Below are 27,386 nucleotides of genomic sequence, written 5' to 3' on the forward strand. Positions count from 1 at the left end.
TTCAGTGCTCCAGCAAGGTATTCAGTAAATGCTTGTTTGGTTTTCACTTGATACAGACCTTCAAGCCTCTTCAATATACATTTTTTTTTTATCTTGACTGCTTTCAGTGTAATTTTTTATAGTATTTTTTTAGAGAGAGAATTTTTTTAATATTTATTTTTTAGTATTCGGCGGACACAACATCTTTGTTTGTATGTGGTGCTGAGGATCGAACCCGGGCTGCACGCATGCCAGGCGAGCGTGCTACCGCTTGAGCCACATCTCCAGCCCAATTTTTTTTTTTTGGTAAGGGGATCAAACTCAGGGGCACTTAACCACTGAACCACGTGAAGCCCTTTCCTGTATTGTATTTACAGTAATTTAGCTCTACTGAGGCTGGCTTTGAACTCTCGATCCTCCTGCCTTAGCCTCCCAAGCCTCTGGGATTACAGGCATGCACAACTGTGTCTGGAGAATTTTTCTTAGCATAGAAAAGAACTAAAAACTGATGATACCAAGATTTTTAACTTCAGATAAATAGGACTTGTTTTTTTGTTTTGATCTCCTGCCCCCCTCCCTTCCCTATTAGCAGAAACAAGGAGGTCAGGAAGAAGGAGATTAGGTTTCTATTTGTGGTAAATTGAACCTGGTAAATGCCATAAATTGTATTAACTACAAGTTAAACAGGTTGTGTCACTCAAGAGAGAGCTTTTATATCAGTTTGAAAAGTACAGCAGTCCCTCCTACTGGACTTTGATCCAGCAAAACAACTCACCCAACTGAACCTTATACCATCTCTGAACACCAGTGGGAAGAATGTTCTTTCATTTTTAAAAAGCGATTTGCTGTATGTGATTTACTTACGGCTTCAAAATGATTAGAAAAAAATTTATGATCCTACTTTCGCTGTTTGTGACTCTGGGAGAAGCAAGGAAGTCATTTCTCAGTTTTCAGAACACAGAAAAGACTGAAATACTATTTTTCACAAAGACTGAAGAAGTGGTTATTGTAAGGTCAAGTTACAAAGGCAAACGGCCTAACTCCAACTACCTCTTGGTGCAATTAGAAGATCCTAAAATGTTGCATGTGGTGAATGTGACCAAGACCTCCTCAGATGCTACCAACTTTACCATAAACCTAAGAGCAGATGAAGAAGGAGAGACCAATTTGACCATTCAACTCTGGGATTCTGAAGGTAGGCAAGAAAGACTCATTGAAGAAATTAAGAATGTCAAAGTCAAAGTGCGCACACAAACAAAAAAGAATCTTTTCCAGGCATCAATGCATGTCGATAGAAAGATCCTAATGCTTATTTTACCACTGATACTGCTAAATAAATGTGCCTTTGGTTGCAAGATTGAATTACAGGTGCTTCAAACAGTATGGAAGAGACCTTTGCCCGTAATTCTTGGGGCAATTACACAGTTTTTTCTTATGCCCTTTTGCGGTTTTCTTTTGTCTCAGATTTTGGCCTTGCCTGAGGCACAAGCGTTTGGATTTATAATGACCTGCACGTGCCCTGGAGGAGGTGGGGGTTATTTCTTTGCTCTGCTTCTGGAAGGAGATGTCACTTTGGCCATTCTGATGACTTGCACGTCAACATTATTGGCCCTGATAATGATGCCTATCAATTCTTATATATATAGTAAGATATTAGGGTTATCAGGTATATTTCATATTCCTGTTTTCAAAATTGTGTCCACACTCCTGTTCATCCTTATACCAATATCAGTTGGAATAATCATCAAGCGTAAAATACCTGAAAAAGCAAACCTCTTAGAGAAAATAATTCGACCTCTGAGTTTTATTTTAATGTTTGTAGGGATTTATTTGACTTTCAGAATGGGACTGATGTTTCTAAAAACAGCTAACTTAGAGGTGCTTCTTTTGGGTCTCTCAGTCCCTACTTTGGGTTTGTTGTTCGGGTACTCCTTTAGTAAAATTTGTATGCTGCCTCTTCCTGTTTGTAAAACGGTTGCTATCGAAAGTGGGATATTAAACAGTTTCTTAGCCCTTGCCATCATTCAGCTCTCTCTATCACAGTCCAAGGCCAACTTAGCTTCGCTAGCTCCCTTCACAGTAGCCATGTGTTCTGGATGTGAAATGTTACTGATCCTTCTGGTCTACAAGGCTAAAAAAAGATGTATCTCTACCAGAGAAGACAAAAAAGCTTTTCTACTCTAAAAATTAAAGCATTACTCTATTCCCACTCTGGCTTAGGTACTGTGGGAGATTCAAAAATACACAAAATAATGCCTACTCTTAAGCCACTTACGATCTGGTTAAAATTTGACCTGGGGATGTGGGGAGTTTGTACGTATCACATGCTTAGTGTGGTACAAACAGCAAAATATGCAGGAATTTAGAGGAAAGAGACAAATTTTCCACTGTGTTAGTTTGGATAGAATACTTCACATTGAGAAAAAGCAAACTCCTTCACTAATAAATATGATCAAGACTAAATATTAAGGGAGGTATGTCCACATGGTACACATTTGGTAAATGCAAAGTTAACGGATACACATGTCTTAAATGTGACATCTCTGCTTGTTCATTTGTTTTTGTTTGTTTGTTTGTTTTTTACCCCCAGTACAGGGGATTGAATCCAGGATCTTCTACCATTGAGTTACATCCCCAGCCTTTTTATTTTATTTTGAGATGGTATCCCTAAATTGCAAAAGCTGGCCTCCAACTTGCAATCGTCCTGACTCAGCCTCCCAAACAGCTGATATTACTGTGTGCGCCCCTGCACCCTGCAGCATATTTATTTGCACATCCTTCTGTCCTGTGTACCTCCCACAGTAGCATTATCATTTGCCTTGAAACACAGGATCATTTCTTCTCCCTCTTATTCTGTCTTCCCTCTTTTTATTTATCTTTGTAGTTTTTAAAAAAAAAAAAACCTATAAACCAGGCACATGCCTGTAATCCCAACATCTTGAGAGGCTGAGACCTGAGGATTGCAAATTCAAAGCCAGCCTCAGCAACTTAGTGAGGCTGTAAGCAACTCAATGAGATGCTGTTGCTAAATAAAAATAATTTTAAAAAGGACTGGGGATATGTCTCAGTGGATTAAGTGCTCATGGGTTCAATCCCAGGTACCAAAAAATAATAATAACCTGTAAATAAATAATTACCTGTACCTTTTCATCAATCTCCTTTTCGCTCCCCATTCTATCCCTTTTGCCCTTTTCTTCTACCCTACATTGCTCCTTCCCTAAACTTCACCAAACTGACTTTTGGTTTCTGTCCACCCTCCAGTCATTCTCATATTAATCTTCCAAATATCTAACTTTTATCATGTAATTTTTCTTCAAGGGAAGCCTTTTTTCCTTTTAAATAAACTCTATATTCCTTAATGAGACATTTATTACACTTTACTCTCTGACTTATCTTTCCAGTTTTTCTTCTTTTCCACTTCTTGACACACAAATTTTTGCTCCAATTGAGCAGAAGGACTTAATATCATAAAAATATGCCTTTCAATGAGCCAGCTTGGCTTGTTTCACAGCTATTTCTGTTCCTATTTTATCCTTTTTATTTTTCTGTAAGTCCTTGAACGTAAGAGTTATGTTTATTCATTTTGACATTCCCTGAAATGCCCAGCACAACATTTCCTATGAGTTATTTAAATAAAGTGTTGAATCATAGACTATGATCCTCTATCTACATCCAGTCTATGTTCTTCTCCAAACAAAGTATGAGCACCAAGAATAGGAAATATGACTCTTAAGAATCCTATATTTCCTATTTCCTAGCCCTCTGTTTGTAGGAAATTTATTTGATTTCCTACAGTCCAGTTGTCTTACCTGAAAATATAGATAATGGTGTCACCTCCATCAGATTGGTCTGGGAATTAAAAGAGGAATTAAATTAAATGTAATGTTCTTAAAAGAGTACCTGCCACATAGCAAGCACACTGTTAGCTGCTATTATTATATCAAAGCCTCAAATTTTGATCCTGATTTGTTGATTTGAAATTATTCATCCAATTTTGCCCATACTATTAGGAATTTTTATTTACTTAGCTAACTGAAAAGACAACTGTATTATTTTATGTCACCCAATCTAGTGTATGAATACCATGATTTATAACTGACCTGGTGGTGGGTAAATGACGTATCCCAGTCTCTAAAACAATATTTGGCTATGTGGACTATTTTCCTCCTCTAAACAAAAATCTTCATTTGCATGTTTATATTATAAGTAAATGTGCATGAATTTAATTTCTATACATTTTAATGAGCATATTTTACTAACTGAGAAACAAGAAGCCTGTCTTTCTAGTTTTATTTTATCATTGACCTTGTGACATTTCTCCACACTTAAGTTCTCAAATCTGTAAAATAGAGATTCAGTTGAGGTTTAAGATCTCACGCAACTCAGTAAGTTAATGATTCTAGCAAAAAACTAGCATCTGATTTTAAGGAATAAGACCTAGCACGATGGGTAGGATGATGGGGTAGAGTAGAAGGTTCAGGATGATGAGAATAGGTACACAATGCTGCTGCTTTCTGATTAAGGAACAATCAAAATATGAGCTTCCTGAGGGCAGGAACCACATACTACATTTTGAATTACCCACAGTGTTTACATGATTCATTAAACAAAATAGGTTTTCACTAAACATTTATTAAATCACTTATCAGTAATATCTGTAAAGGTCAGAGTCCCACACTCAAGAGCTAAACTATGTCTATGTCAGCAAGCCCAGCCTTTTCAATTTACTATTGGGTGACACTGGTTATGTTAATTTCTCTCTGTTTAAATTTATGTGGGAAATGGGGATTAAAAATTATAGTGCCATATACTAGTTTTGTTGTGAAGATTAAGTAAGTTAATATGAACAAGATCCTCAGAACAGTGCCTAATACTTAGTAAATTTTACTATTATTAATGTTACTCTATGCTTGTTTATATCAAATATTAGCTTAAAAAGCCATTGGAAGTACATGGATAAAATTTTAAGTGTATTTTATTTCTTTTATATATGTGTCATGGAAGATAGATTTTTGCATAATAAAACTTGGCTGAAATGTGAGATGGGGATGAAATCACCCATTATTTTATTCTTATTTTATTATTGTTACTTTTTAAGAATGAAAGTTTGTTGGACTGATTTCTTAAAGTTTTTTTTTCAGTCCTTTAGAGAGATGATGTTATGATAAACTATTCTAAGAATAACAATTATCTGATACATATTCTTATAACTGAGAAAGTTGTTAGTATTATAGGAGAATGTTAGAAGTTTTAACCAAAGTTTGCAACTCCAACTTCTAACATGAAATCTTCTTAAGTAGCATGGAGACTGCTCCTGAGCAGCTGTATAGTGTGTATGTAAGTTTGATTATTTTTTAACATCTTGTTGTTGTTGTTGTTGAGATGGGGTCTTGCTATGTTTCCCAGGTTGGTTGCAAACTCCTGGGCTCAAGTGATTCTCCCCTCTTAGCTTCCTGAGTAGCTGATACTACAGGAATGCATCACTGTACTTGGTTCTAAGTTTGATCATTTTAAAATCAAAAACTACTACTAAAGAAGTAACTGTTAGTTAACAAAGTCTTGGTGTGTTGAACCTGAGGTTTTTTTGTTTTTGTTGGTTTTTTCTTTTTTTTTAAGTGAAAAAAGTTGCTATGTAAAGGAAATCAGTCCCAGAAACTAACTAGCAAGGTGCCCTCAATTTCTGGGGAAGGTATCCCAGCGGATGCCCCTCTTAATTATGCAAATGTAGGGCAAATGGTCACTTATTGTCCATGGTGAAGGTTGACCAGACTACTGCCTGGCTTGACAATGGCCATCCTTCTCCAGAATTTCTTTGTGTAGAGTCAGGTATATTGGACCTCACTTCTCTTCCATTTTGAGGTTTGACTAATTAAAACCTCTCTAGATGGAAGTCAGCTGGCAGGAAAAGAATGTCAAAGGCCTCCAAAGGGGAACTTGCCGTTAGAGATCAAGAATAGAAACATGATGATGTGGACACAGTACTAGGAAGCAGATTTTGCCCTGTCACAGTGCATAGCTGAGGCTGGACCCTGTCTCCTCCTTGCCCCTCACCAACCACTCTGGCACAGCACATGTTCTTTGGTATTGGAAGCACTGACTGCAGATGTGACTGCAGCTTGAAAAACTGCCCTTTTGAGAACTTAAGAGTGAAGACTCATTGTTAAATCAAAATTCTTGAGACCAAAAGATCTCTGAAAAAAATAATTATTGGGCCATTACATAGCTACTAGTCAGAAAGAAAAGATCAGTCTTAAGATAAGTGCCTTGAGCTACTACCAACAAGGCTAGACAGCAGCCGGGAAAATGTCTACCACATCTAAATAGTGGGAGTGTTGTATAATGAAAAATGGGGGCAAAGAAAGTATAAATTACTTACAATGAACCTACATTGATCATAGATAAGAGGATGGAACAAAGCAAAGCAGGCAAAGTTTTGGCATAGGAGGATAGTGTTTAAGGAGTTAGTGTTGCTCCCTGATTGGTTGGCAGTATAAGCAGGATGTGATGGCACCTGGAAGTTAGACCTCAAGAGTTAACAGTCTTTGTTTAGAAGTGTGGAACAATTTTTGTTTTCTTGTTTGTTTTTTTCTTTTTTTAACATCTCAGAATTTTCCTCCTGTCATGTACTGAGGTCTTTGCTGCCACTTGAACTACATTCACAGTACCCAATAAAGATCTTTTGGCTGTGTGGGACCAGTTTGTAACAGGGCCACAAAGGAATCTGAACGCTAGACTCCCTAGCCCTGACACATTCATTACTTCACTTTCAGAAGGCATTTGGAAGCAGAATGGCCTTTCTAGAAAGAAAAAACTGAGTTACCTGAGAACAACTCAATTGTGAAATAGCAGCTGAGGCCTCTAGAAAAAAATGGACTTTTGCTCATCTGGCGTAGGAAGCATGAAATGGTTTTAATTTGAAGGAGAAAGATATTGATCCTTCATCTTACTTTGAATTGCTTATACCGATTTTAGCAGCTTTGCCAAATTGGTGGGACCATGTTTGTTTAAAAAAGGTTTAAAGATGACTCTGATGATATTTCTGCACATGCCTGGAAAATTTTATGTAGTTACAAATCAATACTTGTCATATACATTAGGCAAGATTTTAATTTTAACTTGACAATGGAGAACCAAATTTTTTTCCCCTAGTTTCTGAAGGTGTTTTTAAAATCAAGAAGCCCAAAGTATCATTTCATATACAAATAGAGGTATTCAAATCAGGTTCCTAAGGTATCTTCTTCAGAAGAACAAAGACAAGTCTCTGGCTCTTCACAAGCTTTGAGAATTGAATCCACCATTCACATCATTCTTTGAGAACTGTTTCACACTAGTGATAACATTCTTTTGATTAAACTAAGAGAAATAATCACTTCACAAGCAAGGAGCCAGACAATTCACTTCTCTGGTCCTGATGTGGTTAGGATGATTTCTATCTTTGCAACACTTTTTGCATCATAGTGATATACATATAAAATGGTGCTAAATTTGTTATTTCAAGAAGAGGAAGCATTTCAAAGACCGTAGATTAGCCCTGGACCTCATTGTGCTGTATATATTCCTGCATGGTGGACTTTGGAGTCAGTGTGTTCCTGTCTCTGCTGTGTGACCAGAGGACAAATCACTTAACAACGCTAACCCTCATTTGTATGATGAAGCAAATTATGAAACTGCTTATGAAACTGTTTTAAAATTTATTAAACAACACATACAAAACCACAATTGCCCGAAGCATGGTAAGTCCTCAACAAATGGTATCTAAATGAATTATTGAGAATAGGAGCGCAGTTGGTTGTGGTAATCAGTTATTTAAAACAAACCAAAATAAATCTATAGGCTTACCAAGCACAGGTGTAGCAAATAAGAGCGGCACAATCGGAGTCACAGCTCCTATTTATGTTTGGCCAAAGTAGTAGGAAATAAATGAGAGGAGCAATAAAGGGAAGTGGGAAAATGTGAACGAATAGAAGACGAAAAGAATGAGTACGAAGCAAAGAAAAAAGGGGTTTTCAGGGGGAAAAAAAGGGCAAGCAGGATAGAGTTAGAAGAGGCCAGATCCGTCGCTCCCAGGCTGGCCTCCCGGGGGCGTAGCTAGAGGAAGAGCTGCAGCTACAGGGCGGGGCATCAACGAGACCACGCCCCACGGGCAGGCCTTATGAAGGCGGGACTTCCTGTCGTGGGCAGCCACTCCACATCCGGAAGACTTGAGCCGCGTCCAAGGTAGCTGGCTGCTGAGAGAGGAGATCGCCCTACCACCTTCCGAGGTGAGACCGCTTTTGTTCCGGGTTGGGTGGGCGCTGAGGGCTGGGAGGACTCGGAGCAGCCTCTCTCTCACGGCCTCCGGCGCGGGCTCGGCGCCCCGAGCGAAGGCCGCAGCTGAGGCCACCTCTTTGCTGCACCGTTATCCCGGGCTGCCTCTGAGTGAAAGCAGAAACAGCCACACCATTAGTGAAGTGGCTTCGCCTGCGCAATCTTACTTAATCCTCGAGGCAGTTTATGTAGGGTAATTGCTCAGTTCGCATTTTCACGGACTTCAAAGGAGCTCCCAGACCTGGCACATTGCCAGGGTCGTATCGTCAGAGTGTAAGCGAGGGGGGCTTGGCCACAGCTCCTGTGCTGTCCAGGGTCGCGCTGCTGGGGACAGGTGGCAGTAAATTGGTGTGACTTCCACACCGGCAAGACTGATCAGAAACAGAGACGGTTGGAAACGTTTCAGGTATATATGGCTTTGGGAAAGTGAAGGGTCATAAAATCCAGCCCTTGTGAAAGCAGTATTCTTGAGACCGAGAGATCTCTGAGACAAAAGGATTTATTGAGCCATTTATAGTTGCTCACCGGAAAAAGGACCAGGACCTGGGAAAAGTTTCTTAAAATTACCAGCAACGAGGCTAGGTTGGAAAAAACTTCCCTGGGACCTAGAACTAAGAGAATTTTTAGATTGTTGGTTTCACACACATCCCCAAACCGTTTACTAATTAACTGTGATTATCTCTTCTCCTTTCTGGCTCTTATAATAAATTTTAGGTCATCTCAGAATTTCCCTTAGCATCAAGAAATGTACTCAAACTGGTTGAGAAGATACAGCATGCATACAAATGTAAGGAAGACACTGTTGAGTGCCCTAAAAATGATATACAAAGTTTTGTGGGTTCTTCCAGGCCAAGGCTCCAGGATTCTCATTAAGATTCAGAACCTCAGTTGCTGCTTACTCAAATGACTTACATATTTATATCTTAAGGGCATACTTTTCTGAGCTCAGGGTTTAACTAGCTAATTGTCATTGTCACTGGATTTCACAGAAGTGCTTCTGCCACACTAATTAAACTCTTAATCTTCTGGTCTCCTAACTCCTGAACTTGACTCTTCTGTTGCTTCCTTTTTCAGTAGGTGTCATCATTATCTATTCAGTTGTCAGAGTGAAAAGTGGACATTCTTCAGCTCTTCTGTCCTCACACTCCATGTCTGATCTGTTACCAAGTCTCCCTAGTTTTATTCCACAAAGCAAATCTCTTGACTCTCCAGTTTCTCTGCCTGTAAAACTTCTCTCCCTAGGTTTAAGCCAATCATTGGGTCTCCTCTGGACTCTTGCATCCTGAAACTAAAAGTCCTAACATGTTTGTACACATTCATTCTTTGCTTTTCCCTTTACCATCCAATTCATTCTGTTTAGTAGCCAGATTGAAATGATTCTTCATGGCTGTCATATTAAGAAAGGAGTGATTCTATTGCCTCCCCTAGCCTTATCTCTTCCTGTTTCCTTGGATCTCTGAGCTATCATGTTTGGGTGCATGTTTCATGCATCAAGAGACCTGAGTTGAGTTAGTTGATGCCTATTCACTTGTCTTTTATATCTTAGTTTAATCATATCCTCAGGGAAGCCTTATTGGATACCTAAGTTCAGTCAAAGCCCCCCTATTATATGCTTCTCATTGTATTTCTTCTGCTTAGCTTGTATAATATTTATGATTTTTCGTGTAGTCTGTGATTTTTTAAATTGACATTGACTCCCCATTAGAAAGTAAATGAATGGGACCTGGTTTTACTCACCATAGTGTGTATACAGCATATAATAGGTATTCATCAATTGTTTATGGAATGATTAAACAACTTCTGGGTGGAGAATTCCTAAAAGAAAAGGTAGCTTTTGAAGTGAGCCTTGAGGAATTGAATAAGAATTAGATTTTACCAGAGTCCAAGGCCAGAGACTTATTTCTGGGCATTCAACCAATCAGATGTAACCAGTGTTTAATCCTGTCTTCTAGGGGCTAACTTTGAGGTTTTATAGAAAGGGGAATGAGGGCAGGGGTTGGGGGTTTGCATAGCTGGAGCCTTTTCACAGCTGCCAAAGGAATTGTGGTCTAGTCCACCACCACATCAGGTTTGATCAGGGAGGGCTTTGTGGCTTCATCTTTTCACAAGGTGTTTATTGATCTGAACTTCTTCCTGGAATCCTAGGTGACTCATCCTAAAAGATGGATACAAAATGGAGGTAGAGATTCCAACTCTTTAATCCTGTTTTTAGCAACCCATCCAGCCTTTGCAGACAAAAGTGAAGAATCTGAGCTCTTGATACAATATTAGTGCAATCAGAAGGTGAAGTGGGAGACTTGAGCAAAGTAATGGGAGGAAGCAGACACACACAGCCCAAGGATTCTACTTCTGATGAGAGAAGAGAGTGGGAGGGGGAGTGGAATAAAGTTTGGATACTATTCTTGAAGACTTCTAAGCAGTTACTTATATAACTCAAAAAGTGACCTCCTTTTAAAAATTCTTTAAATGTTTATCTCAGGAAGAAAAAACAACCAGCAGAAGCCCTATATGTCCCTTGCCCTCCCCTGTTCTTGTTACACTTCTCCTGTAATGTAAGCAATATAGTATGTATTTCTGAGTAGTATTCAAGATGAAACTATGTCTGTTCTCAATTTTAAAAGAGGAAAAATTTAAGATTGCTCATAAAGAGTGCCAGATGTTCTGAGTATGTCAGCTTAAAATGCTTCTCTGTGCTAGGCAGACCACTTGACCACTTTGGAGTGTGGTCAAGCAGTAGTGAATCTTCAGAAGTCAGTGGAAAGTTGGACAGGTCACAATATAAAACTATGTGATTTTTTTTTCCTCTCTGTAAAACTCAGGGAAATAAATTTAATTTTTTTTAATTATATTTTTAGTCCTGGAATCTTCTCTCAGAATCCAAATAGAGAAGTCGACTTTAAAATCAGAATTAAAATCAATTTCTGTCTTTATCATCTTTCTATATAGTCTTAAGAATTATTTCTCACCTCTGAACCTTAAATTTTTTATCTTTACCAAAACCTTATTTTAAAAAATTGTTGTTTTAAGCACCTATCTGGCTTTTGTTAGTACGTGTGCCTTTTGTTCCTTATTTTCAAAGCTTCTTTTATTTAAGTATTTTCTTTTTTTTTCTTATTTTTTGTTCTCCACCCAACCATATTCCTCTCTTTTAAACTATTTCTTGTTTGTCCTTTTTCATTCTCCAAACCAGTAGGTGTCTTAAGGTTTTTGTTTGTTTTGTTTTTTTAATCTAATATGGTATGGACACCTAGGGAGATGATATCATAGTCTGTTTTTTGTGATAAAAATGTTTCTATAATAGATGTGAAGTGTTAGATAAAAAATGATATTTACTGGACCTACAAGTAAATTTTTGGGAAAAAATGAACTTTAAAATAGGAGAGGGGGTGAATCTTGGAATGAAAATCTTCTGCTAATTGAGATGCTTTTGTAAACTAACTGTTATATGATTAAAACTATCAGAGATTAGTAACTACTATGTCCTTCTCTGTGTTAGATATAATCAGAAGATGGCTGATCCATGGCAGGAATGCATGGATTATGCAGTAACCCTAGCAAGACAAGCTGGAGAGGTAGGTACAAATTAAAATTTTGTCCACCATAATGTGATATAGTAGAGCATGATTGCCTTGTTAGATAAAACATGTATTTTGATTATTTTACATTTGCTTTCATTTTAATGAACTCTTTAAATAGAGAGACTATTTCAATTTATATCATTAAACATTCTGTGATGACAGTTATGAATCTAAAATAGGAGGTAAGGTTATATAAGTTTGTGCTGAGAAGGTCATAGCCATTAAAGAGTTATTTTATAACAATTTTTGTAAGTGAATGTTTTAAATCCTATGACAGTATTTTATCTTTTTGTTTGATTTAAAATTAATTATGACTTTTCTGTTTGCTTACCAAAAAATCTTTTTAGGTGATCTGTGAAGCTCTAAAATGTGAAATGAATGTTATGATTAAAAGTTCTCCGGCTGATTTGGTAACTGCTACAGACCAAAAAGTTGAAAAAATGCTTATCTCTTCCATAAAGGAAAAGTATCCATCTCACAGGTATTTCTTATATCAATTTCCAATGATAATAAGAAGCCTAGGTTGGAGTTAATATATTAGACAAAAATTTTAATTCTAGACACAGAACCTGACTTTAGTTAGTTTAATCTGAAAAGGAATTTATTTTGAGGGTTTTGGGCAGCTCAGGCCAGGACTGCGGAGAGGGAAGAAGGCATACTTACAGATAACACAGCAACCATTGTTTAGGGTATCTCTGGTGGCCTTACCCTTGACTGATGGTTTTGAATACTTTCTACCCAGTCTTATGTCTTTACCTCATTGGTTTAAGATTACAAATTCTGGGCAGCAGCATGTGATTATTAAGCTTAGGTTGTTTGTGCTCGAAGTGCCAGAGATCAGGGAAAAGGGAAGAAAATTTGGATTCTTTCATAATAAGAGGAACATTTGAATGTTAGGAGGCAAAAATCTGCTATAGGCATGATTTTAAAGCTCAGTTATATTTTCTATATTGTAAACTTCTTTATATGTTACAGTAGTGGTAGCTTGTGGGAGCTTAAAAGAAAATCCTAAAATCAGGGATCTCAGGTACAGAAATATAGTAGAGACATTTTCATCATTTTTAAGTTATAGCACTGTACTTACTTTAAAGTCCACTGTGCTTCTGTACTTTTTCTTAGTCATGCCATTGGCCTTTCCTGGTCTCTTAAACATTAAAGCTGTGGCTAAAGATAATGTCTCCAGTAAAAAGGTTTACAGTTAACAGAAAAAGATTAAAAAAGAAAACATGACAAGTGATTGTTAGGATACTGAAGGATCCATTCATTTCTGTGGTTGTTGGCAGACTTCAGCGCCTTGTGGTTTGTTGTCTAGCAGCTTCCCTCAGGTCCTCACTATGTGGGCCTCTTCTCTAAGCAGCTCATAACACAACAGGTTTGTCCTCAAAGATGGAAATCACAGGGCCATTTGTGAGAAGTCTGTTCAAAGTTGTTCACTGTCACTTTTACTTTATTCTGTTAGCTAGAAACAAGTCACTGTGTCCAGCTCACACTCAAAAAATGAGTAGAGAATTTATAGACTTAATTGTAAAATTATATTTCCTAATGATTTCTCATCTGCAATAAATGTCCTTTTTATTGTAAAATTATATTTCCTAATGATTTCTCATCTGCAGTAAATGTGCTTGTGTGTGTGTACAGGTGTGTGCCATTACATACCCTGCCATTTTATTTTAGAATTTTGATTCTGTAACTTCTTTTCTTTTTTAAAATTTGTTCTTTATAGATATACATGACAGTAGAGTATTGTTGGACATATTATACACACATGGTGTATATCTTCTTGTGGTTGTAAATGATGTGGAGTTACAGTGGTTGTGTATTCATATATGAACCATAGGAAAGTTATGTCTGATTCATTCTACTGTCTTTCCTATTCCTATCCCCCCTTTCTTCCCTTCATTCCCTTTTGTCTAATCCAGTGAACTTCTATTGAATCTGTAACTTCATATGCCTTTGCTCTGGGAGAAATAAAGCTTTGTCACTTTTATCAGGTTTCACAGAAAGAACAAAGAAGCAACAGTGGAAAAATAATGTACAGATTTTGGTTATGTTTTATAGTCCATTCTTGTGCTAAAGAAATATTCTTGTTTGATAACTGTTGGAAACAATGTAGAGATTAGAAGTTTGTCTTTCTTGCTTTTAGTTTCATTGGTGAGGAATCTGTGGCAGCTGGGGAAAAAAGTATCTTGACTGATAACCCCACATGGATCATTGACCCTATTGATGGAACAACTAACTTTGTACATAGGTATGTTTTTAATTTTTTAATATAATTACTGTTTGTATATTAACTGGGTGGAACTTCAAAATATTCCAAGAAACATACATACTTTAGGGAGTTGTGTAATTTGTTTATGCTTCTTTATTCTAAAGAAATGTATATGTTAATAGTAGAGCAAAACGTATTATGTGGACTTTTAGTCATATATAGAGGAGGTGAAGAAGCAGTAAAAATGTTGTAGACTTGTAGAAAGTGCAATGTAGAAAACTAATGAAAGGTCATTAATGGAGTGTTGTCCGTATAGAATGAATTCAGTTCAAGAGGGAAAACAGTGTTAAAAGTGCACAAATTTTAGAATCAACAGACTTGGACTTGAATTCTGGTGCATCTTAAATTCTTTTTATGACCATAGGCAAGTTAGTTAATCCTTGTAGGCCTCAATTTTTAAAAGATTTCTTTTAAATCTTTCTTAATCTTTGTAAGCCTCAGTTTTTTAAGATTTCCTTTTTTTATATTAATGGCACCTCTTTGTTGTTGGGATTCACTGAGTAGTTCATTTATATAAGAATTTAGTAAATATGTTGCAGCTTAGTGTATTATCTTTAGAAGAAAGCCTGATGAAATTGGAGAGTTAAAGTTAGTACCTAGTTTGATGGGATTGCACATAAATGTTGTATTTGAACTTGTCTTGTAGCTGCTGTATGTGTCTGTACCACATACAGAATCTTGTTAAATATAAAGTTAAGGCCTAGAATCTAAATGTGATAGAGTGTTGTATTTTTAAAATGTGGAAAGCAGCTCATAATATATTGTAACATAAGAAGATAATACAGTGCATACAGTGGGATTCAAGTATTTAATACTTGAGAGTTTTTATTTTCAGTAGTTACATTGAACCTATTTTGTTATTCTGATTCTCTTATGAATAAGATATTAGAACCCCTCTGTTCAAACTGTTGGCAGCCATAAGTAATCACTGTGGCCAGCAGTTTATTTTTTAAATGTGAAGCTCTGAGCTTGGCATTGGATTACAGATAAGCAACAACTATTTATTCTGTAGAGTTGGTTTTATCACAGGTTCAGGCTGTGAGGGAAATGAACAAAAAAAGGGCTGAGCATACAGCCCCTTCTTTTAACCAGGATCAATTTAAACTTTTTTCCAATTTATTTTTATTTTATGAAAATAATATTTTACATACTTATTATATTCATGGTATTTGACCTTCATCAAATGGAAAATGGCATGCGGTGCAAAGTGTACTTCACACTTTATTCCCTGGTTTCTCAACATCTGTTTCTGGAAATGACAGTTATCATCAGTTTCTTGTGAATCCTTACAGATATGTTTCATGCCTGTAGAGGCTTTCTGTATGTATGAATATAAATATATGTGTATATATACTGCTTCTTCCCTTCCTCCTGTTTACATACTCTATAAACTTAATTGGGGAAAGAGGGATGAGCCTTTGTATGAAAAACTTTGTAAGCACTTATGAAAAAGGTGGATTTTATTAAAATTAAATTCTGTCTTGGTAAATTTGTGGGTTTTGTCTCTTTTTTTAAGATTTCCTTTTGTAGCTGTTTCGATTGGCTTTGTTGTAAATAAAAAGGTATGTTGTTTTAAATGTACCATTCATAAAATGCCTTGCTATCATATTCTGAGGAAGAGTAAATGTATCTCTTTAATAGTTCAGATTTGTCTCTAGATTCAGTTTATGTAATTGTTTAACTTTGAATGTAAACTATAGAACTATTAAAATTTTCATAATCCATTTCCAGTGTAGAAAATTTAATGTTTTCTGAGAAGCAGGAATTGTAAGGAGAAAATGGACACAAGTAAATGAAATTCAATTTAGTATCTAATCACCATTATATATGTGATAGAATCAGATAATGATAGCAGTTGATGTGATCTTAAATGCTGCCTGGAAAAGGTGAGGTTTGGGAGCTAGGAATACTTTAGTAGGTACTAGTGAATAGAGATATTCAAAGTCTAGAAAGGAGCAAGAGCCAAAGCATGGTTGGAAAATGTGGACCTAAACATCATTGAATACCTACATCCAGAACTCAATTGAGTAAAATCCATAGCTATAGCCTTTCTTTGCTGATTGACTTCTTGACTATCCAAACAGTAAAGGATGTGTACTGACATCTGTCTTCAAGGAGCTTGTATATTATATCAGCATGTATAAAACAATTAAGAAATTTCTGAAAATAAAAACACAAATTAGTTGAAATCTTAGCTACAGGATTGTATTAAAAAGTGAGAACATCCCAAAGGAACTATTTGAGCATTGAGCATATAATTAGCTTTGCAGCTGTATGCTGACCCTGCTATTGAACTCATACTTCAGGGCAGTGGGACACACAAGAAGATATGAACAATTCTGCATATTGTGGGTTGGGGAAATATTTCTACCAGAAGGGGTCTTAGAAGTTAGTTATGTGAGTTGCTACTTAGAAAATTAAAAATTTGCCAAATAAAAAAGAAAAGGAAAGCATTTCAATCAGAAACAATAGTTTGGAGAGGTTGAAGAAGCGATTTTTAAGTGATTTTTTGACCCCTGAGGTTTCTGTAAGACAAGATGCGGAAGCATATGCTCTCAGTCTGTAGTGATGGGTTGATGGGAACCAAAGTTTTTAGTGGTAGCTGAATTTGTCAATTGAAATGGACCAGTCTGTAAGAATATGGAGAGCTAAAAGGGCAAAGGAAATAATGGAAGATGGGGAAATACCCTAGGTATGGAAACACCCCAGTTACACAGCTTTTAGGGAGAAGATTATAAAATCATGACACTGGGATGGATTTGTGAGTGAGGTACAAACAAGACAGCCAGGAGCACACAGGTGTCATACTAAGTATCGAAGTATTAATGATAGCTAGCAGCCTCCAATTCTGTAGATAAGGCATTTGGTCAGTAAGAATAATAAGATTAGGGATCAGTTGATTGAGCAGTTTTTCAGAGAATGGACAAGAAAGTAGAAACACAGGAGAGCATTTTCACCCTAGCAAATTGGAAAGAGCTGTCTGCATTTAAAACTAAGGGAGAGAGGGAAAGTAGGGGCTCTGTCTAGACTTGGGTAGAAGGAGAGTTGAGCATTTCAGGCTTGATAACCTTTTTTTCTATCTAGACTGGAAATGAGCATTTTAAGTATTCCATAGTTTTGTCATTTGAATACATTGTTACACTATACTATAATTTTTCAGTTCCTTTTTTTAGAAAAAAAATACTGATTTAATAAAGAAAAATACTCAGGTTGATAAAGAAAACTTTTTTTTCCTCCACAGATGGAATTTGGAGTTGTGTACAGTTGTGTAGAAGATAAGATGTACACTGGCAGGAAAGGAAAAGGTGCCTTTTGTAATGGCCAAAAACTGCAGGTTTCAAAACAAGAAGGTAGATTTGTCTTCTAATTTTTGGTGGAGTTGATTTTGTGTACTTATATTTTTTAAATGTTTATTTCAGACCCATACGTAAACCGGTTATATTCTATACATTTTAGGTAATAGTCTAAAAAATTAGATTCTTTGCTTATTAAAATCATCACTTGAAGATAAGTATATCAGTATTTTAACATTTGAGGCTTAGAAAGACATTTGATAAAGCTAGGAAGAGGTATTAAAATGTCCTATTATAGTTTGGATTGCAAATGTCACATTTTTGTTAGAATTCTAATATTAAAATCTAGTGATTATCTGAAACATTTCCTTTTCAGATATTACCAAATCACTTTTGGTGACTGAGTTGGGCTCTTCCAGAACACCAGAGACTGTACAAATTATTCTTTCTAACATGGAAAAGCTTTTTTCCATTCCCATTCATGGGTAAGCTCTTTTCATTTTCTAGACAATGTAGTATTTTTTTAAAATAGTGTTTTTCTTTAGAAATTAATAATTTTTATTAAAACACAGAATCAGTACCATAATTCTAATTTTGTAATGCAATTAAAAAAAATTGTAGTTCTAGATGAACAGCATGTCTTTATTTTATTTATTTTCCTGTGGTGCTGAGTATCAAGCCCAGTGTCTCACACATGCTAAGCAAGTGCTCTGCCACTGAGCTACCGCCTCAGCCCTTTGTAATACAATTTTGAAAACTTTTTGTAATATAATTTTGAAATTCTTTTGAATAATTTAAACTTAACAAAAAATAGTAGAAGTAAGATGGTACAAAGAAAAATAGTATACTTTTTACCCAGATTCACCTGTTAACACTTTATCCCACTTGCCTTACATTTTATCCTGAGAGAGAGAGAGAGAGAGAGAGAGTGTGTGTGTGTGTGTGTGTGTGTGTGTATGTGTGTGTGTGTGTGTTTCCTTGAACCATTTCAGAGTAAGTTACATACATTGTGGCTTTTTACTCCTAAATTTTTCAGTTTATTTCCTAGGAATAGATATAGTTACTTTCTTAATAAATACATTTTTATCTAACTAGGGATCCAACCTAAGGCTGCTTAACCACATCCCCCCAGCCTTTTTCTCTTTTTCATCTTGAGGCAGGGTCTTGCTAAGTGACTGAGGCTGTTTTTGAACTTGTAATACTCCTGCCTCAGGCTCCAGAGATGCTGGGTGTACCACCCACCTGGCATGGAGTTATATTGTTAAATGTCCATAAGGAGAAGTTTTTTTTTTTTTTATCATTTTTAATCTGTAGCTTTATTGAACTGTAATAATTTTTCATTAAAGGACCCACTAGAGTTCTCTGTGCCCTAGTCTGTGATCAATTTTTGTGAAAATTCCATATATACTTTTAAAAAAAGTATATTCTCTATTTTCAGGGTATAATATTTAATGCATAGCCAAAGGTCTATCTTAATCATATTATTTATATTTTTGTCTATTGTCTTATATTGAGAATGTTGTGTTAAAGCCTTCTGTTAGTGTGTGTCTGTATGTCTCATGACTCTTGTGGCTTTTATATAGTTAGAAGATGTTATTTGATGCCTATTTGTAATGGTTATACCTTCATTTTATAATTTTAATATTGTAAAGTATTCTTTGTCTTATTTTATGCTTTTTAGCTTGAAGTCTACTTTGACAGCAGAATTGCCATCCCTGCCTTTTTACTGTTCCCATTTGCCTTTTAAATCTTTGTATACCACCCCCATTTCTTTTTAGCCCTTTTAAATTCCTGCATTTTAAATGTATCTCTTCTATACAACATAAGTGGAGCTTTTATTTATAAGTCAATTTTAAAATCTTTTGAATAGACAAGTGAGTACTATTGGTGAATTGATAGGACTATTTTGTTTGACCTCAATTCTGCTGTATTATCTAATGTTGCAATTACTGTGTATATTACTTATAGTTACAATGTTTATTTGGTAAGTTCTCTCTCCTTTTTTTTTTCACTTTCTTTTTGTATTTATATAAAATTAAATTTTATTCTAGTGAACTTCTTGGGCATTAAAACTTTTTATGGTGACTTTAATATTCTTTTTTTTCACTTATCCACTAACTATCTGTATAGGTCCCAAGATTTTTTTACTTCCATTTGTTACATATATAACAGAAATTTACTTTCTTTTCCCATTTTCTCAGTTTCTTCCCATTTTTAAGTTGGAATTCTTTCTACTTTGTCAAAACATCAATTTTATGTATTCTTCAATTCACAGTTCCATAAAACTTGGTAAAGTTTTCCAGTCACCTTTTGACTGGATGAAGTGCATCCTATAGTAGATTCCTTGGAGAGGGCATGTATGCAGAGTATTTCTTGAATTTTGACATTTTCCAAACTCTTTTTCTGTGGCCTTGAAACATCAAAGGCAGCTTGGCTGGATATAAAGTATGAACTAAGTTATTTCTTGAAAATGCTATTTCACTGTTGCCTTGCTTTTTGTATTGTTTTTGAATAAGATGTCAATCTAATTTTCTTGGCTTTTAAGTTATTTCATCTCACTGGAGGCTCTGAGAATCACCCTTTCCAGCCCCCCCCCCCCCCAAAAAAAAAAACCCTTGAAGGCTAATATTTTTGCAAGGATTTATCTTAGAATAGCTCATTCTGGATTAGTTTTCTGTTTCAGTGTGTAGATTTATGTCAATTGCTGTGAAATGTCTATTGAAGTGAAATGCTATTTCACTTCTGCTGTTCCCATTTTTTTTCTTCCAAGACACCAGTTACATCCTTTGTGTCTTACATTTCACCATTTTCTCTATGTCCTTTTTTAATTCTTTCTTATTTTACTCGCCAAGTTTTTCTTTGGGAACCTTGTAATTTATTATTTGGTTCTTATATAATTTGGGGTCACCCCACTTTTTTTCTAAGTTTAATCATCTGGATTAAAAAAAAAAACTTTATATTTATTTGGGTCCATTTCTGTTCTTAGTTTTTGTTTTTATGATTTTCTTTCATATTTATAAGTATCTGAGGATATTGATAGGATATTTAATTCAAATTGAATTGATGTTTTAGTTTTCTAAGATATTTATTTTTATATTTTTCCTTAATATTTTGGGAAGATCTATAGGTTATGACTATATTAAGTAGCATTTCTCTGACATTTATTGTAGTTAGTTTGAATGAAAAATCATGTGTAAAAAGCTATGGAATAATAGTATGTTTTTATGATTTTATTTTACTGCCAACTGTTCCTACCTTTCTACCTTTTTTCCCTGAAAATATTGTTACTAACTTATAAAACTCTTGGCACTAGTCAAAAAGATCATTAAATAAGCCATTATTTTGTAGGTCTAGTTGACTGAGGCACAGTGAGATGAAGTGGTTTTCTGAGATCATACAGCTAGACGGAGATAAGACCATAACTCTAGCCTCTAGATCCTTTATCTTTTCTCCAAAATTCGACTTCTCTTTTAGGAGTCTAGACATTAAAAGTATAGTTTGACCATGGTACAAACTGTGATTGTAGGCTATAAATCTGTGGTCCATAATCGTAATGAGTAAAGTAAAAGAATCACTGTCATGTGGCTGTAGAACCTCCCAGAATGTTTTCCTTCAGGCAGGAACACTGTGATTTTAAAAATCTATTGCCACAGCTCTTTTGAAGGAAGCACTTTAACATTGGACACTAAAATGTCTATGTTAGCCATAAAAGAGCCGCAAGTGTTTACAACTTTGACCATTTATTTTGCCATTGGCTTAAGTAAAATACAATTTTTACTTTAGGATGTTTTCAATAGTTTAACCAGGATATATATTGATTTACCAGGGATATATATTGATTTCTTTATTTTTATTTTTATATTTTTAATGGTCTGTGGATTCAGCAGATTCTTAAGTTTTTGAATGTGACTTCAGAATTACTAATACAAAACAAAATGAGTCCAAGAGAATCATAATCTGGTTGAATGTCTTAAACAAAAAGAATAGTCTAATAGGTTGCTAACTAGGGAATACTGTTTATGAGAAATAAAGTAAAATGACTGTGGGCCAAGTACCTTTATTTAATTTTGAGGAATTCATTTACTGTGTCTCTTGTAGATTGTGTTTGACAATGGTTTAGGGAAAGTTTCTTCATAAACATAACTACTTTTCACTAGACCTTTTCTGTGCTAGGCACTCTGTGAGTGCTTAACTTAGGTTATTTGTAGTCATTACAGTAGTCATCCAAGGTAAATTGGTATTGTTGTTTTGATATCCAGAAAGCTAAAATCAGACTTTTTCACAATTTTAGTTTTTAAGCAGCTGGGCATGGGAGCAAACTCAAATCTTTGTGATACCATAGACAGTCCTTACTCTTTGCCATAATACCTCTACCGGAGGGTCAGACTAAGGATTCAGACACAAAATTAAGAATTGGGGTCATGGCCTTATTATTTGATAATCATGTAACCTTTTTGGTAATCCTTTGAAAATATTTGTCCATAGAAGAATATGCTCTTCTTGACTCTTAAACTCCTTGCTTGAGAACTCAGATGTTCACTAGAAGATTTACTAGTAGCCATCATAGCTGTTCTTCTAACTTAGGGTCAGTCCCTCAATGGAATATCAAAGGATTATTTGTAAAAGATCTTGGTGTGTTCTTTTCAGAGCATGAGATAAGAATACCTTTACTATGAATTATATCCCATGTGAGAAGGGGGAAAAACACCTTTATGAATTTTTTTAAAATTAATATTTATTTTTTAGTTTTCGGCGGACACAATATCTTTATTTGTATGTGGCACTGAGGATCGAACCTGGGCCGCACACATGCCAGGCAAGCACGCTACGGCTTGAGCCACATCCCCAGCCCTATGAATTTTTTTTTTTTTTTTTTGCGGTGCTGGGGATAGAACCCAGGGCCTTGTGCATGCAAGGCAAGCACTCTACCAACTGAGCTATATCCCCAGCCCCCCCTATGAATTTTTTTAAAAAAGATTTTTTGAAAGATTTTGGTGGATAGAACTCACTGCCTTATTTCCAGATGTTAAATGATTAAAAAAGAGTTTTCAGTAAAAAAAATTGAAAGTAATTTGCAAACATGATGAATCTTTTTCTAAATATACACAAACATATCCATTTCTTTAATAATAAAAGGAACATTCTGTAACATAAAAATGGTATTTTTATAAAAATCAGGGAATTTGGCTGGGTGTGGTGGTACACAACCTGTAATCCCAGTGGTCTAGGAAGGTGAGGCAGGTGAGGATTACAAGTTCAAAACCAGCCTCAGCAACTTATGGAAGACCTAAGCAACTTAGCAAGACCCTGACTCAAAATAAAAAAAATAAAATGGGCTAGGGATGTGGCTTAGTGGTTAAGCATTCCGGGGTTCACCAGTATACATCCCCCCCCCCCTGCAAAAAAAAATCAGTGAATTAACTTTGATACATAACCTAATATAGAAGTCTTATTCAAAATTTGAAACAATTCTAAACCAAGGTCCATTTCAGGAGCGTGCATTGCATTTAGTTGTCCTTTCTCTTCAGTTTTCTTTAGTGTAGAACATTGGCATAGTCTTTGTCTTTTTGATCTTGAATATTTTTAGAATTATAGGCCACATGTTTTGTAGTTTTGTCTCCTTGCTTGGGTGGGTTTGATTTCCTCTTGTTTGTTTAGATTCTGCATTTTTTGGCAAGAATGCCACAGAAGTTTTATGTTCTTTTCTTCTCAAGGCATCTTATCAGGAGGTACATGGTCCTGTTTTCCATTATGAATGATAACATTGATACCTTGGGAACTGTAGAACATTATAAAAATGATATTTTTCCTGTTGCAATTATTATGTGTCTTGTGGGAAGATACTTTGATACTACATAAACATCAAACTTGCCCGTTAATTTTGGCATAGTTTTTCTTTTGTTTAAATTTAAATTTTTTTTTGTACTGGAGGCTGAACCCAGGAGCACTCTACACTGAGCTATATCTCCAACCCTTTTTATTTTTTATTTTGAGACAGGGTTTCACTAAGTTACTCAGGCTAGGCTCAAACTTGTAATCCTCTTGCCTCAGTCTCCTAAGTCATTAGGATTGTAAGTGTGCTCCACTGCTCCTGGCATTAATTTTAGCTTTTTTTGATTCTGTCATGACTCAGTTAATACTATAGTGGCTATCAAGTAGTACCAGTACTTACCTTAACTTGGTATATTTCTAAGGAAGAGTTACTGTGAGAAGACAAATCCATAGTAATCTTCCATGACAGGCTGAGGTCTCTGCAGATCCCAGACAAGGCTATATTATTCCTTCAGATACATGTGTGATGCACACCCAGTTGGGATGACCAATAGCATGATGTTTTATATCTCCTAAAGTCTATTTACACTATAGAGCGAGTGTGTGTGTGTGTATGTGTGTGTGTGTATGTAAAATAAACTAGTGCCCAGGTTTAGACATGTGAATATACATGAATGCTATCATAGTAGACTTTCAGTATATTCTTCAGTATTTTTTTTTTCTGAAAAAAACCCTTGTTTTTATCTTTATCTTATTAAATGATTGCTTTGTGAGGATTAGTTTTTTGATTTATATAGTACACCAAGATAATTAAATTTTTTATGTCTTTTATTTCAAAATCAGAGACCACTGTTTTTTACTTGTATCCTCTAGATTGGTTCAGGTTGTCTGTCAACACTTAAAGTAAACTGAAAGTAAGGAGGAATGCATTATTTGAGAGGACGATTTTTCCAATCTTATTTTCAAATGTTAGAATCCGGAGCGTTGGAACGGCAGCTATTAATATGTGCCTTGTGGCAACTGGAGGAGCAGATGCATATTATGAAATGGGAATTCACTGCTGGGATATGGCAGGAGCTGGCATCATTGTTAGTGAAGCTGGTGGAGTGCTAATGGATGTAACAGGTAAAATTATGGGACAATAAAGCATTTTTCTGTGTAGACTTTCCTCTCCATATAGGGTTTTTAAAAAATGTTTGATACATGTTAAATTTTCAGCTTTTAAGGCAAAAACAAGCTATACAATTTGATGCAAAGTCTAAAAAACAGTAGATAGAAGCAAGGATAAGAAATAATGGTAATGTTCGACTAACAGTGACAAATGGCTACGCCCCTTCAAGTGTATCAGGAATTCTTGAGAGGCTGTAGAGAAAGTCTAGGCAGTCATTGGATTTGAGGCTTTACCAAGAACTTTCTGAATGGTGACCATGGTGATAGTTGACAGTAGACTTCCTTCATTATCATTTTCTACTTTGGGCCTAAAGAGGTTTAATAATACCTCCTTTGAGCTGAGAGCAAAATGTTTAAGGAATGAATTTGGGTTTAAGGAGTTCCCCAATGACCTGGGGAAAAAAGCAGCAAAGAAATAGGAAATGAGAAAGGACAATAGTATGAAAATGTATTGAAGTCAGATTCTTTTCCATAGATCTCAAACAATGAAAAGGTAATAAGCATGCACAAAAGAGAAAAGAAGACATTTTTCAGATTGGTCTGAATTGAGATCCACCTTTACCCTGGTATTTACTCAAAATGCTTAGAGATTCAGTCATATACTGTTAAGTTTAAACATTATAATTATCTGATAGTAGATTTTTTAAAGAAAACTGAACATATTAAAATGTTAAGGTTGTTCATGATACATATAGCTATACTTGTTTTTTTCTGAATTATTTTTATACAGGATATAACTGTTTTCTCAATCTGATTTTAGGTGGACCATTTGATTTGATGTCACGAAGAATAATTGCTGCAAATAGTAAAGCATTAGCAGAAAGGATAGCCAAAGAAATTCAGATAATACCTTTACAAAGAGATGATGAAGATTGATTACAATAGCATTGTATTCAGTCACAATTGCTTTCCTCAGATTTGCTGATGCACTGATGGATATCTGTTTCAGATATAGGAGGATATGATTGATTAAATTGTCTTTGATGTCCTGATTTAAAAATGGAAACTTTTTCCATAGAATAAGTATGCAAAAATAGATGTAATATTTGTTTTATTGTTTTGAACAATTTTGCCTGTAAGAATATACTTTGGGAAAAATAAACAGGATTTTAGTTCATGAACTATCAATTAAAATTGTCAATTAGTAGTGTTGTTTCTAACTATGATCCTCTTGTTACTTAGACTGACCTCAAACTTGCAATCCTACTGCCTCACCTTCCTTAGTCACTGGGATTACAGGTGTGTGCCATCATGCCTAGTTTGAATTACTATTTGTATATATAAACACTCAATTTAAAACTTACCTTTTTGGAAAAAATTCTATTTGTTTCAAAAGCCATACCTTAAGAATATAACAACTACTTAGATTAAGGTTTTGTTTCTCTCTTGGCAGAAAACCTTGTTTGTTTTATCATCACTGTACCTGTAGTACTTAGCAAAGTACCGGTCAAATATTAGCATATCCAAAATAAACATCGTAAAATGTATATTTAACTTTTTTGGTTGGTATTGGGGATTTAATCCAGGGATGTTTTACCTCTGAGCTATATTCCCTGTCCTTTTTACTTTTTATTTTGAGATGAGGTCTCATTAAGTTGGTGAGGGTCTTACTAAGATGCTGAGGCTGGCCTCAAATTTGTGATCATCCTGCCTTAGCCTCCCAAGTCACTGGAATTTACAGTAGTGCTCCACCATGCCCCAGCAAGAATGAATGTTTTCGAGCAGCATTTCCTTGTTATAATAGATACATAAGTAATGAGCTCATTGTTTATTTTTGCTTCAAGTTGGAGTAAAAATTATTATCCTGTTTTATATTTCGTATTACTACATCATTTCATTTTGCTATACCGTCAGATAGTGTTGCTTATTGTGGGCTTTTCTGCAACTAATGTATTTTCCAAAGCATGTGTTATATCATATGCTTGGATTCCCTGTATGTATTCCCTGTGAAAGATACAAGAAACTTTAGAAAGCTCTCATCAGGTATCCGAGTAGATATAATATAACATTTTACTATATTTAATATTCTTATAGAGATGTAGACACCAATTTGATTGTGCCAACAAATACACTGTTGATACTTAATTATTTGATTCCTTCCCAAACTCTGTATTTAATTTCATTGCTTCTAAATATTTAATAGCCTTTAGCCTACCAAACTCAACAAGAAAATTATATTGGTTTGTAGACATATTTAAAGGATTAATTTATTGTTTAGTCTTTTCCCTTGGCATTTAACAGATTGTTACGTTTTGTTACAGGTGCATTTGAACCTTGTAATTGATAAAATGAAAAGTGCTTGTATACAATTTTCAAGATAGGGCCTAATTTCATTGTTGAGTACATATGATACATTAATCTGTATGCTACTAACATTTGGGTATTATAATTACTGTATTTGTACTGTTAGTTACATGCACTTAAAACATCTCATACTGTGTAATTCTGAGACAGGTTGTTTTTTCAATTAAGTTTATTTTAATTAAAATGACTTATAATAAAACTTTAAAGATGTAGTTGATATTAACATTATTAAAGTTTATAGTTTAAACTAATTTTAGGAGTTCTGTGGTAAATTACAATTATTTGAAATTTGCCATTATGATTGAATGTATACTCTTAGTGACTAGAAGTTTTTAGATATTGAAAATGGATTGTTTGCAAGTGGATTATCCAATAATAACTGGAAGATGTTTTTGAGTAGCAGAACTTCTTTGATGGACCTGACATCTATGTTACAAGCAGGGTATATTACCTATCTGTATTTTTATCTTCCAATGCATCCATTGACTTTTTTTTAGGTACTTTGTTCTTATTCATTGATTGAATATGTTATTCTTCATAGTATTTTTTTATAATATAAATATTTTGTCCTCTGTATTTTCCTTTTCAAATTACTCATTTTCAGATGTTTTTAATGTACGTTTCTTTTCTTGGTCTCTTACCTTTTTGGGGGTGGGGGAAGGATACCACGATTGAACTCAGGGGCACTCAGTCACTGAGCCTTGTCCCAACTTT

At 35.2% G+C, this 27,386-nt stretch overlaps 2 protein-coding genes across 4 annotated transcripts; both read left to right on the forward strand.

Moving 5' to 3' along the window:
- Nucleotides 1-852: 852 nt before the first annotated feature.
- Slc10a5 (solute carrier family 10 member 5) lies at nucleotides 853-2,163 on the forward strand. The gene has a single exon (XM_027946181.2). The coding sequence runs from the start codon at nucleotides 853-855 to the stop codon at nucleotides 2,161-2,163; it is 1,311 nt and encodes a 436-aa protein (XP_027801982.1).
- Nucleotides 2,164-8,156: 5,993 nt separating this feature from the next.
- On the forward strand, nucleotides 8,157-26,923 carry Impa1 (inositol monophosphatase 1). 3 transcript variants are annotated; one of them, XM_071602266.1, is made up of 10 exons: nucleotides 8,163-8,240; nucleotides 9,001-9,073; nucleotides 11,783-11,858; nucleotides 12,212-12,345; nucleotides 14,008-14,112; nucleotides 15,650-15,695; nucleotides 17,375-17,483; nucleotides 17,803-17,911; nucleotides 24,172-24,323; nucleotides 25,129-26,923. In XM_071602266.1, the coding sequence occupies exons 3-10, from the start codon at nucleotides 11,796-11,798 to the stop codon at nucleotides 25,242-25,244; spliced, it is 834 nt and encodes a 277-aa protein (XP_071458367.1). In that variant the 5' UTR covers nucleotides 8,163-8,240; nucleotides 9,001-9,073; nucleotides 11,783-11,795; the 3' UTR covers nucleotides 25,245-26,923. The 3 variants fall into 3 exon arrangements, with proteins under 3 accessions (XP_027803494.1, XP_071458367.1, XP_027803503.1); XM_027947693.2 differs by lacking the exon at nucleotides 9,001-9,073 and having other exon boundaries at nucleotides 8,157-8,240; XM_027947702.2 differs by lacking the exons at nucleotides 8,163-8,240; nucleotides 9,001-9,073 and adding an exon at nucleotides 8,412-8,692.
- Nucleotides 26,924-27,386: the final 463 nt, after the last annotated feature.

Source organism: Marmota flaviventris, chromosome 15, assembly GCF_047511675.1.
Source record: "Marmota flaviventris isolate mMarFla1 chromosome 15, mMarFla1.hap1, whole genome shotgun sequence".
Taxonomy (NCBI): Eukaryota; Metazoa; Chordata; class Mammalia; order Rodentia; family Sciuridae; genus Marmota; species Marmota flaviventris.